This window comes from Rattus norvegicus, chromosome 2, assembly GCF_021556685.1.
Source record: "Rattus norvegicus strain SHRSP/BbbUtx chromosome 2, alternate assembly SHRSP_T2T, whole genome shotgun sequence".
Taxonomy (NCBI): domain Eukaryota; kingdom Metazoa; phylum Chordata; class Mammalia; order Rodentia; family Muridae; genus Rattus; species Rattus norvegicus.
The window spans coordinates 33,053,455-33,066,196 of NC_141535.1; the positions used below are offsets into that span (position 1 = coordinate 33,053,455).

A 12,742-nucleotide genomic window follows, 5' to 3' on the forward strand; every position below is an offset into this window, starting at 1 on the left:
GGCACATATTCATCGCCCAGCGACAGCTATTTTCATCCAAGTGTATCGTGTATTTTGATCCTATTTACTGTTTGCTACCCTCTCCTGACCCTCCCTTCTTCCTAATTCTCTTCCTCTTCTCAAATATCCTATTCTCCACCTTCTAGCTTTCATGTCATATATATTTCAATTTGATGCGGATGCTAGGGAACTGAATTCAGGCTCCCACGCTTGCATAGCAAGCTCCGTATCCACGGAGCCATCTCCCCGACCCTGCTGAATAAAACTCTACTATTACTACCTGTGTGTGTGCACGCACATACATACACACACCATGTTTTCTTTACCCATATTTCCGCAGATGGACATCTAGGCTGATTCCATAGCTCAGCTCTTGTGAATACTGCTGTGGTAAACATGGTGTCTCAGTAGGAATCCTGTAGCTTGCTTACTCGGATTCCTTTAACTACATCCTTAACAGCTGTACAGCTGGATGATTCTGAGTCAGTGTCTACATAGCCCACACAGGCCTCAAACTCAACGCCCTCCTGCTTCTGCCTCCCAAGTGCTAGAACTGCTACAGCATTTTCACCAGACCCCACCGAGATGCTCTGTCTTTTTGTTTTTTTTTTTTTTTTTTGTTTTTTTGTTTTTTTGTTTTCCGGAGCTGGGGACCGAACCCAGGGCCTTGCGCTTCCTAGGCAAGCGCTCTACCACTGAGCTAAATCCCCAACCCGATGCTCTGTCTTTGAATATGAGCTTTTAGAATGATTTCTAAGGGAACCATGGAATACATCCTTAGGACTTTGGCACCTCAGCCATTTCCTGGTCTGTCTTCTACAACCTCCCAGTCTTCCACTGACGTGTGTATGGCCCAGGCCTTTGCCTAGCACCTCCTACCCAGCCCTACCTAGCAACTGTTATTACACATGCCCCCAGTGGGAACAGCACCAGCACAGGGAAGGTTTCAAGTCAGGGTGGAGCTGGCCTTGTGTCGGGGTGGCGCTGTGAGGCATGGGCTCCAGGGGACGATGCAGGAGCTGGAAACTGGCCTTCTGTTCCTTCCAGACCTGGGTGCCAAGCTTACCCTGGCATAGAAGACATGTACTTGTAGGAATTCTATGTTTTCTATGGGGCCATTGCATCTGGATTGTTTTTGGTTTTGTTTTGTTTTATGAAAAACAAAAAACTTTTTAAGGAAGAGATTTGAAACAAGATCTCATGTAGCCTAGGCTGGCCTTGCTCTGTAGCTAAGAATGACCCTAACCTTCTGACCCTCCTACCTCTACTTTCTAAATACTAGGAGCACAGTTGTGTGTCATGACATCCAGCTCGAAACAACCTTCTAGAATGAGCCAGGCATATAGTCATCTCAAACAAATAAAACCGTCTCTCACACCATGTTTCTCCCACTTTACATTTATTACCTTTTCCAGAATTTCATTATGCTCGTGGAGAACACAAATGTATATTTCTGCACATTTTACCCAAAAGTGATATACCATATATATAACCCAGGGTGGTCAAATTCTTGAGTCAAAAAAGAGAATGGTGAAGCTAGATACGGCACACAGTAATCCAAGAAGAAACAGATGAGTGTCAAGGCCTGCCAGGGCTACAGAGTGAGTTCTAGGCTAGCCAGGGTTACATATTGGTCCTTATCTCAAAGAGAAAGGGGCAGGGTTAGGGGAGAGCATTAGGAGCACTTAATGGGTTTACATAGCAGGAAAAAACCCTCTAGAGCTAGATATGGCAACAGCTGCACCACAATGCAAATACGCTTAATGCGCCAGAAGCAAACAATTAAGAATTACGACACAGTAAATGTATGTGGTGCATTATTACACTTAGTATATTTCTAAAGCATAGAATAGTTTTGTGTTGTATATTTATGTGTTACATATTTAACTTCAGTAAACCAATAATCAATCAACCAAGATTCTTATATTCTTACCAAGGGTGGTCCAGCCAAGAAGATAGTACCCTGTCTTTGTACAATGATGTTTTCATCAGCCATGGCCGGCACATATGCACCTCCTGCCGTACAGGAGCCCATGACCACAGCTATCTGCAAGGGAGACACAGACAAGCCATGAGATGAGACTCTAACAGTGTATAGCATGGCATCAGGACAACATCCCTACAAACACTGCAGTGCCTGGGTGCTGCTAATAGCTGACCCCTGCACTCCATTTTAGAGATGGAGTCCTACGATGGTTCTTATTATAGTCTAGCTAGCCTAGAACTCACAATCCTCTCATCTTCTGAACACTGAGACTCCAGGAACACATCACTCACCACCAACCCCGAGCTAGGATTGTAGGATGTCATACAGGTACAGGATAGAATGAGGTCTGTCATTGGATGAGAAGGAAGGATGGATGGGAGAAAAGTTTTAGAGGGAGGAGGAGACTGGAACGAAGCAGAGGAAGCTGCCAGGAGAACATGGAGGTGGATGTTAAGATTCCTCTCTGCACCTTTACAGGTTGTTATGAATGTTCTTGAGGGATGGATATGTACAGGACTTTGTGTGTCTAGGTGGGCAATTATATCTTATCAATTAGATTAGAGGTTATTGTGTTGCGTGTTCTTTCATGTGGCAACTTAAGTTTAAGAGAGTGGGTGGTGGCTGCAGACACTAGGCCACCATGGAATTGGGATGTGTGTGTCTGGCATGGTGGCAGCCTGCCTTAGGAACTGGATGGGTAGAGAGATGGCTGCCAGGCTCAGAGAGAAGCCATCAGCAGTGTGATAGGGGATGGAGCAGAGCGGGTGAGCCGCTTTGCTGACTGAGATGAAGAGATCTACCAGATACCTTGTTCCAGATCTAGTGTGGGATAAAAGACAGCATTTCATGTTTTATAATTTTACAGCAACATAGGATAATATATTTTTTGTTGTTGTTTTAATTTATGTATATATATATATGTGTGTGTGTGTGTGTGTGCATGTGTATGTGTGTGTATGTGTGTATGTATCTGTCTGTCTGTCTGTCTGTGTATCCAAAGTATGTGAGCAGGTATCTGAAGAGACCAGAAGAGGGCATCTGATCCTACGGAGTAGGTGCTAGGAACTGAACTCCAGTCCTCTGGAAGAGCATCAAGTACCATTAACTACTGAGCTATCTCTCTAAGTTCCCAGAATAGTGTCTTTACCTCCTGTACAAACCCATCTTAAGAGCTTATGTCACACTCTTACGAAACATAACAATGGACAAGCCTATCAGGAGGGCATTGGCCTGATAAACTACTAGTCTGAGCAGCTAATGGAGAACAGAAACCTGTCACAAACCCACATCCATAAAACTGCCTCAGAGGGGAACTAGTAACAGTGTACCTAACAATCACTGAGCTCATGGGGACATTGAATAATGATTTGAATATTATTAATGTTTTTGTTGACTCTCAGGTGCTCAAAAGCTTTCCATTTCAGACAAAGCTTAAGAAAATCCTCGCTCAAAGATTAACATGACACAAAGAATAATACAGAAGAGTTTGGCTAAATACCCCTCGACAGGAATAAAAATATCACCAAAGAAAAGTAAGTATACAATGGATTTTTTTAAAGGTGCCACATAAAAACAGTTTTTGTTTCTAATCCCAATATTCTGTCAATTTTCCTTATATTTAACAAGAATCTTCTTTGATGAACAGCATGCCACAGTAACGTTAGCTCAAAGGAAATGTACTGTGAGTTAACAAATCTCCAACTACATAGCCCTCAAGCAGAGCCTCTTCCCTTAACTGAACGTTTCGTGTCTGTTATTAGACTGTTGACATTTAATTTGTTAACATAACACGGCTGTGGTTTTCTCCCGTCATTTGGTTTATAACACACCGAGAACTGTGCTTACATCTACAGCTGTAAAAGTTCCCCGAGTGCACACAAGGCAGCAACACTCATGGTAGTCAAGTTTACAGTGGCAGACATCAGTAGCCGACCACGTCTTAGGAATAAGTGAATTGTGGATGAATTGTTTATATACAAATATGTTCCTTTAAAGTGAAATAAAATAACAGGATAGAACGCCAACACAATAAGTCTGTGTAGTGGCCCGAGTGTTTCAACCATTTCTGTGCTTTATGAATACCTGAAGTATTCTGAGCCTTTTACAGCGTTCTAAGGCAGTGATTCTCAACCTGTGGGTCGAAATCCCTTTTGGGGTGGAATGTTCCTTTCTCAGGGTCACCTAAGACTATCAGAAAGCCCAGCAGTAGCAAAATTACAGTTATGAAGTAGCAGCGGGAATATGGTTGGAGGTCACCATAGCACGTGTTAAAGGGTCACTGGCACACAGAGTTGGGAAGGCTGAGAGTCACCGGGCTAGGGAACAAAGGACAGTTTTACCTTAGTCCCTGTATCTCCATGATACTGGGTTCAGCTTAAACTATCTTAGTGATCCGGAAGGAAAGGGCTCAAGGAACTTAGAGCAGAGTCACAATGATGTAAGAGTCTAAAAGGAGAACAGTTTTCAAAAATAAGGCCTAAAAAAAATCAGACAGGCAGAGTGCATTCCAGGAAAACAACTAGAGAGCAAAGGAGAGAACAGCAACTGTCAGTCAGAGAGGATGGGGGGAGGGAATGGGAGGAGGTGGGGGAGGGGAAGGGGGTGGGGGGGGAGGGAATGGGAGGAGGTGGGGGAAGGGGAAGGGGGTGGGGGGGGAGGGAATGGGAGGAGGTGGGGGAGGGGAAGGGGGTGGGGGGGAGGAGATGGGAAGTTGGGGGGGGGGGGACAGGAGGGATTACTCTTTTCAATCCTGGGTGTGATTTAGAGGTAAAGCCTCAGGGAGGCAACTGAGGTTAGATGATCACAAGGGTGGAGCCATGACATCATCAAGGTCCTTGTATACAGAGACACAAAAGTCTCTGTCCATCATGAGGACAAAACCAAAAGAAGGCCCTTACCAAGTCCTGAATGGAAACACGCTGGTACTCTGATCTGTGGGGTCTTCCAGCCTCTAGAGTTACGAGGAAGACATGTTCACACTACCTAGCCCACACTAATTACTAAGACAGCACCTTGGTGGAAGGGTAGGTGAGAGGGGAAGCTACCAAGACAGATCATACCCATGGGTATGATCCCTGTGAGAACAGCAGACTGAAGCCACTCCTTGTTACCCTTCCCTTGCAGCCTCTCTCCTCTCTTCTCCCTTCCTTGCTTTGATGATGTCAAGCAGCCAGCTGTGAAGTACTCTGGGAATGTCTATGACAAGAGACCAAGGATGGCCCTCTAGCCAGTAGCCAAGATGAACTGAGGGAGGCCTGGGAAGAACCAATTCTGACAATAACCGCACGAGTGAGCTAGGAACTGGGCCCTTCCATCAATTGCTCAGGGGACTGCATCTCGTGAGACCCTGAGCGAGTGTAAACTCCAACCCACAGGAACTAGAGAAGGAACACGAATTGTTCTACAGTGCCAAGTTTGGGGATAGTGTGTCCTAGAGCAATAGATAAATAATTTACATTGGTCTAGGCATGCGGCTCTGAGGGAGAGTGACTTGTCTATTTGAAAGAGGCCGGAGTTTCAATCCCTAACACTGGAAAAATAAAAACCCGTCTCTAGCAAATATGATAGAAGCAGCTTCCCTAGTGTAGGTGGTGCTGACTAACAGCACAGACGAACTCTGAGAAACGCAAAGCCAGCAGCCATTTCATCACTGGGCAAACATCAAGGAGAGAATCCACAGACAGGCAAGCCTGTAGGAGATACAACCTCAGGACCACTTTCACCTGTGAAGCCCACCACTGATTGACACATCGGGATGGCGTGAGTGACCAGACCTTTCTATTCTCACTCTTCCAAAGACTCCGTCTGTAAATTCTTCATCTTCAGTAGACATGAAACACAAGGGCCAAGTAGAATTCTGCACCATCCCACAGAGTGACCCAGTCGTCCTCATACTACATGAAGGAGATCAGATACAAAGTTACAGGAAATGTTCACAACAGACAAACTCGTAGAGGCAAAGAAGCTCCGTGGCTGGGAGGACTGGACAGAAACAGAGTGAATGCTAATGGAAAGATCAAGATATAACAAGCTCGATTCAACTCAGCAATACCCGAAACACAACGAAATCTTTAGTCAATGGACGAGGTGTATGGTACTCTCACGACGCTTACATGATTTAAAAAGTCAGGGCGTGGGAGGGAGGTCAGACACCTGCTTCTGGCCTGCGAGAGCAATAGACACTCACATGGTACACAGACATCTAGGCAAAATACTCATACACATAAAATAAATAAGTAGATAAATAAAATCTTTAAAGGCACAATAGCATTTTTTAAAAGCACAAAAATACCCACAAGAGCTATAATTAGTATGCCCCAAGGAACCGAAATTCTTAAATGTTTCAACAATAACAAAGAAAGCCTTTCCAGTCATACATATTTTTAATTTATTTTTAAAAGATATTTATTTATTATTTATTTATTTATTGAGATGCGGTCTTACTATGTAGCCCTAATATACGGACCAGACTGGCCTCAAACTCATTGAAAGCTACCTGCCTCTATCTCTTAAAGGATGGGGTTAAAGGTGGTGAGCCTGCTCATTTATTTTTATTTACGTGTATGTGTGTGCCCATGGGAGTTGTGTGTGCACCATATGCTTTCAAGAGCATACAGAGACCAGAAAAGAGGATTAGGTCTCGTGGAACAGGAGTTACGGGCGGTTATTGACAGCTTACCCATCTTCCCAGCCCCCTAATCACAAGTATTTAAATAAGTACAGTTTTAATGCTACGAAAGCAGATGCTGATAATAGCATAAAAAGAACACAGCACAGATAAGTCGCCAACTAAACCTGTAGGCATCCCTCAGTCTCATCTCATCGCTGAATTCTAAGTTGCTCATCACCCACAAGGGACAAGAGGACAGGTACAAAGGCATCCTGCCACTCCGTCTTCTGCTCATAGGATCCAGGGGTCTCAGAGTCCAGCCGTACACTCACAGCCCGAAGTATGCCCTTGTGCATGGCCTATTCAAGGCCACTCTGGGGTCCAAAGTTTCTGGAACTGCACAGAAAACTCTGCTCCACTCTCCACTTAAGAACTAAAATGTCATAAAATGCATGGCTGTACTCTGAGGTGCGGACTCAGCTTGGGTTGGAGGCACATCATCAGTATTGTGCTAAAAGGGGCAGCAAGGGGACCCTCATCAGCACAAAGACAAACTCCAAAGACTCGGGGAGGCAGCCATCCCCCCATCACCAGAGAGGGTGTCTGCTAAGCAACAGAGATACAAGAGAGGCCCAGCATGACTCTGATTTAAACCATGCGCAAGAGAGTAGGAGGCAGACAGGGATGACTGTAACCCACAGAAACAACTCTTGCCATAGTATGGTGTCTGAGAAACAGAAATAAGTTGTTGCAAGTCACAGGCAATCACAAAAGACCTCTTCAAACAAATCCATTACCCTGCAGGTCTGCCCCCAGAAAACAAGCAAAACGGAAGACACAATGTAGCCAAGCAGGTAACTCAGTGAAAAGGGTGCCAGGGAGTCAAGCAGGGAGGTCTTACGCCTCATTCCGAAAAGCCTGATCAACTCTGGACCTCCTGCATCCCGCTGCAAAGCTGGAGACCATTTTCTACTTTTATACATACTGAGATAAACACACCAGAGAGGGGAAGAGACCCAGTGCTGGATGGAAAAGCTCCTCAGTTAAGCCTCCCACTTCGCAACCTTTTCTACTCAAAGTAATTGTGAAAAGCAAACACTGTCTGTATCACATTGTATCATCTTCACCTGAAGAGCCACCATTCAAAATAAAAGTCACTAGGGCTGCAGAGACTGCTCTACCAGAGGTCCTGAATTCAATTCCCAGGACCCACATGGTGGCTCATGACCATTTATAAAGGGATCTGATGCCCTCTTCTGGCATGCAGATAAAAGACACAAAGTGCAGCTGACCAGGAACAGCTGGCCAGGAGTTCAGATCACTGTCAACTACACTGACAGATGAAGACTCTGCTAACCCTGAGGTACTCATGCTCACCTGTGCCAAAAGGTATGAAAAGTACACAGAATGCTGACGTCCATCTTACCCACAATGGCTCTTCCTCAATCTTTTTATCAGAGCCTCTGTTTAGAGAGCTTAGATGCAACCAAATACATTGCTTTCAGCCCCCGCCATCCCAGGGCTCTACTGGTCTTTATGGAATACATTTTAAAGTAACAGGATCTGCCTGTTTAAGCCCCTCAGAATGATCATAGATGCTTGAAAGAAAGGCAGTCATTGAAGTAACGTTCAAAAATAATGAGCTAAACCAAGGAGAAGGGAGGGGAGAGGTAATATGAGAGAGACCCCTGATAATCATCTAAAAAAATCTCCAAAATTTAGACCAAATAGGGAAAAGCACAACGGGAAAGATGAGGGCCCCGAGAAACTGCACTTTCACACCACTCAATACATGAAGCCGATTTCAGTAGAGGAGGAAGGCTAATCAAAGCTGCTGATGCACCCGGGCGTAGGGGAAAAAAAAGAGTCTTTCTAGATCAAAGATCAAGCTATAGTGAGTGGTCTATGGCTGGCTGGCAGTAAAAATTAACAGGAAAACGAATCTGCTAAATATTATAAACTCCACATACAAGAAGCCAGCAATGTGAGAACAGCGGCCTGCAGAGCAGCTTAGAAAGATCCCAACCTCTGAGGTATCTAAACCCCAGTGGTGGGGTTAGGGGGCACAGCCCACCACACAGTAAGGAAACAAGAGACTACTGCAGCCTGTCGATGTGCTGGCATTTGCTTTAAAAGTTAACAATATTAACATGTCTCATCTCAGGGAAATACGTGAAATAGTCATCTGATATTTCTCTAGTCACAAAGAACCAACAAGAAAGAATGAGGAATCAGCCAGGACCCGTCTAGAGAGAAGAGTTAAAAATACCTGCTGGAGACTCAAAGAACAAAAGAGATAAACATTCTGACCTAAAAAAAAGTCTCTCTTCTTACAAAGCAAATGCCGAATGCTAAACCCGAAAGGTCTAGATATATGTCAACATTATTTGCATATCTGAGAATACACAGGAAATGACGTAGATAAGAATGTAAGCGATATATTCTTAGAGATAAGTGGATAAACAGATCTACAATGGGTGAGGTTAATAACGTTAAATAAAAAACAATCTTAAGGTAGGAAATAGAATTGGAGTGAGTGAGGCACCCACTGACTATGGTCAAATGCATAAATAACTAAGAAATAATAGTTATTTCTTAGTCTGTCCTGTGTTGTTGTAATACAATACCTGAGACTGGATATTCTACACAGGGAGAAAAATATGGTTTATTTGGTTCAAGGTTTTGGAAGGCTAAAGACCAGGTGGCTTCACCTATTCTCTGGCGAAGAATTTCTAACTACATCATGTCATACGTCAAGCGGCATCATGGCAGAAACATGTCATGGGAAAAAAGGTCGCATGACAAGATAGGATGTGAGAGACCAAAGGGACCACGCTCATACTTTGATGATATAAAGTATAAAATCCATTCTCAAAGGAATCAACCCATTCCAAAAATCCCACACTAATCCAGTGCTCCATGAACGACCCAACTTGTACTAGGCCCTCCTCTTCAAACCTCCCAACACAGCACTGTCCCTCTGAAGACCAGGCTTCCAGCAAAAATCCTTTAGGGGACAGGCCTTAACCAAAGCATAGCATCACAGATGGTTGACTTATATAATAGATTATTAAAAAAATTTTTAAACACACTAAGCCACAATTTTTTTTTTTTGGTTCTTTTTTTTCGGAGCTGGGGACCGAACCCAGGACTAAGCCACAATTTTAAGCAACAAAATATAGGAAAGGGGCTGGAATGTGTTCAGTGGTAGAACATGAGGACTTAGGTAAAGTGGAATGGAAAGAGATGGGAAGAGGGTAGGAGGAAGCGAGAGGGAGAAACCAGTCAACGTGTTGGCATTTGCTTTAACAATTGTGAGAGGTTGTCGTTTAACAAATATTAGCATGTCCCATCTCAGGAAAATTTGTGAAGATATAAAAGTTCATCTAATATTGCTCTAATGACAAAGAAACAATAATAAAGAATGAGAAATCATACCCAAGATACAATTCACAGACCACATGGAGATCAAGAAGAAGGAAGATCAAAGAGTGGCTGCTTCAGTCCTTCTTAGAAGGGTGAACAAAATACTCACAGGAGGAAATACGGAGACAAAGTGTGGAGCAGAGACTGAAAGAAAGGCCATCCAGAGACTGCCCCACCTGGGGATCCATCCCATATACAGACACCAAACCCAGACACTATTGTGGATGCCAAGAAGTGCATGCTGACAGGGGCCTGATATAGCTGTCTCCTGAGAGGCTCTGCCAGAGCCTGACAAACACAGAGGCAGATGCTTGAAGCCAACCATTGGACTGGGAATAGGGACCCCAATGGAGGAGTTAGAGAAAGGACTGAAGGAGCTGAAGGGGTTTGTAACCTCATAGGAAGAACAACAATATCAACCAGATACCCCAGAGCTCCCAGGGACTAAACCACCAACCAGAGAGTACACATGGAGGGACCCATGGCTCCAGCTGCATATGTAGCAGAGGATGGCCTTGTTGGGCATCAATGGGAGGAGAGGCCCTTGGTCCTATGAAGGCTCAATGCCCCAGTGTAGGTGAATGCCAGGGCGGGGAGGAGGGAGAAAGGTGGGTCGGTGGGGGAGCACCCTCATAGAAGCAGGGGGAAGGGAGATGGATAGGAGTTTTCTGGAGGGGAAACTGAGAAAGGCGATAACATTTGAAATGTAAATAAAGAACATATCCAATTAAAAAAAATAAGAAATCAGCCAGAACCCATATAAAGAGTTAAGAATAATTGCTGGAGACTCAAAGAACATAAGAAGGTAAATATTTTGACCTAAAAAAAAAGTGAGGGGAAAAGCAAAGACTCAAGGTTTCTTGTCTCTTGACACCAAAACATCAACCCCATGACAGGAAAGGGAGACTGGAACTTGAAAGATGGCCCCATGGATAAGATCACATGCTGCTCCTGAGGAGAGCCTGTGATGGGCTCATAACCACCTGTAACTAGTTCCCAGGAACCTGTCACCCCTCTCTGGCCTCCACTGGCACCAGGCATGCAGGTGGTCCACACAGACACACACAGGTACTCACACACGCACACAAAATAATCAGAAGCTATCGCCAAGTAGACAGCAGGGGATGGCAATGCAATCAGGTCTGGTTGAGCCAAGAGTAACTAGAAAACTGTTTCTCCCACTTCTCCTGCAACCACTCAACGCTTCTGCCATTAGATGAGGGAGGGAGTTCTTCCCACACCAAGTAATCAGTTCTCCCCTGGACACCAGCTGGGGGTCCCCTTATCCCCTTATGACACTCTCTGGAGGCATCACTAGGTTCTGCCAGACTGTCTCTACTTGAAACGCCAGTCAGGCAGAGGCATCAGCTTCTGGCTACCTAAGGATATAGACTGGAGCTCCCACTACTCCCTCTTCTTGCATTGAGTGTGCTAGAATGGCCCAGAGAAGTCAGGTAAATGCTGTATTTCTGTATGCTGGTGTATTAATAAAGGCCACAGAAAACAGCTAGACGGTGGCGCACAGGCAGGCCCCTGAGCTCTTCTGTCTCTATGGAGCTAAGGGTTGCCATGCTCCCAGTACTCAGATGTGTTTAGTAAGTGGGAAGATCTTGAAAGCCCCATAGGGGTTTGCAGGAGGGGACTGTATGGCAGCTTCATCATGCAGGCATGAGGGATCCTCTCCTCCAGAAGACTGGGTGGGGTGGGGTGAGGGAGAGAAGGGCCTGACGGATTTAGGAGCTCTGCACCGAGAATCAAAGACCAAACATTAAAACAAAAGGTGTTCCTGGCACCCTTACCTACAAGGGTCTTAGGAGTTCTGTCTTAGGAACAGGACAGAAACCAAATGCAGGAACCGAAGCTTCTCCTAACCAGGAACCAGGGGCAGAAACCACATAACATTTCTGTATTACACCAAGGCATTAGCAGAAAACCCATAGAGACAGCAGCACCCTGAGGTTTAGAGGCAGAGAGGTGGAGAGCAAGGGACCCACATGAGGTGACATTGTATTCAAGTTCCTGGTGGGACAGGGGGACAATTTTAAAAAGGTGGGGAGAATAAAGGAACTCAGTTGTGGAGCTGAAGGTTTTGAGTGAGAGGCCTCTGCAGTGGGAAGGTTTAAAGAGGGAAGTGAGGGTCAGGAATGAAGACACTGGTCCCTGGCCACCCTTAAGAAGGCTGGAATCCAGAACAGACTGTGTGTGCATACCAAAGTCAGAAGGCAGCTTGTGGAGTCAGTTCGTTGCTTTCTCTGGATGCCTATGTCTACTCTGTCTCAATAGGACGCTTAATGTCAGCTCTAAGCCCCACCCAGGGGATCTAGAACCATCTTATCTCATCTCACAGGCCTTAATGTGATTACCCAGACGAAGACCCTTGATGAAGAATTTACGTTCACACACTCTGAGAATCTATCTCAATTAAATAAAATATTTCAGATACAACCTAGGTTCCCCCACATTCCTCTTGAGTGACCCCCTTCTTCTCCTTCCCTCCTGAGCACCACACACAGTTCACAGCTGTGTGTGACATTCTCCAACGCACACTTAAACACAAGCACGACACAGTGAGGTTCCATGCACTCCCGTCACACGCATGGGCCCTGGATCCACACTTGCCTGCTGCTTTTTCTCCACACAGCTCTGACGTTTATTCATCTGATGCGAGGACTTTAGTTCTTTGCCTTTAACAGGTAAACATCATTACAGATCCCCTACTG

The 12,742-nt window shown here is 45.0% G+C and overlaps 1 protein-coding gene across 2 annotated transcripts in view; it reads right to left on the reverse strand.

The window, feature by feature from the left end:
- Positions 1–12,742, reverse strand: part of Mccc2 (methylcrotonyl-CoA carboxylase subunit 2) — a 70,910-nt gene that overhangs the window by 28,451 nt on the left and 29,717 nt on the right. For both annotated transcript variants that reach the window (XM_087625867.1, NM_001012177.1), the window contains 1 exon segment: positions 1,934–2,047. In XM_087625867.1, the coding sequence (XP_087481993.1) occupies positions 1,934–2,047 (114 nt within the window).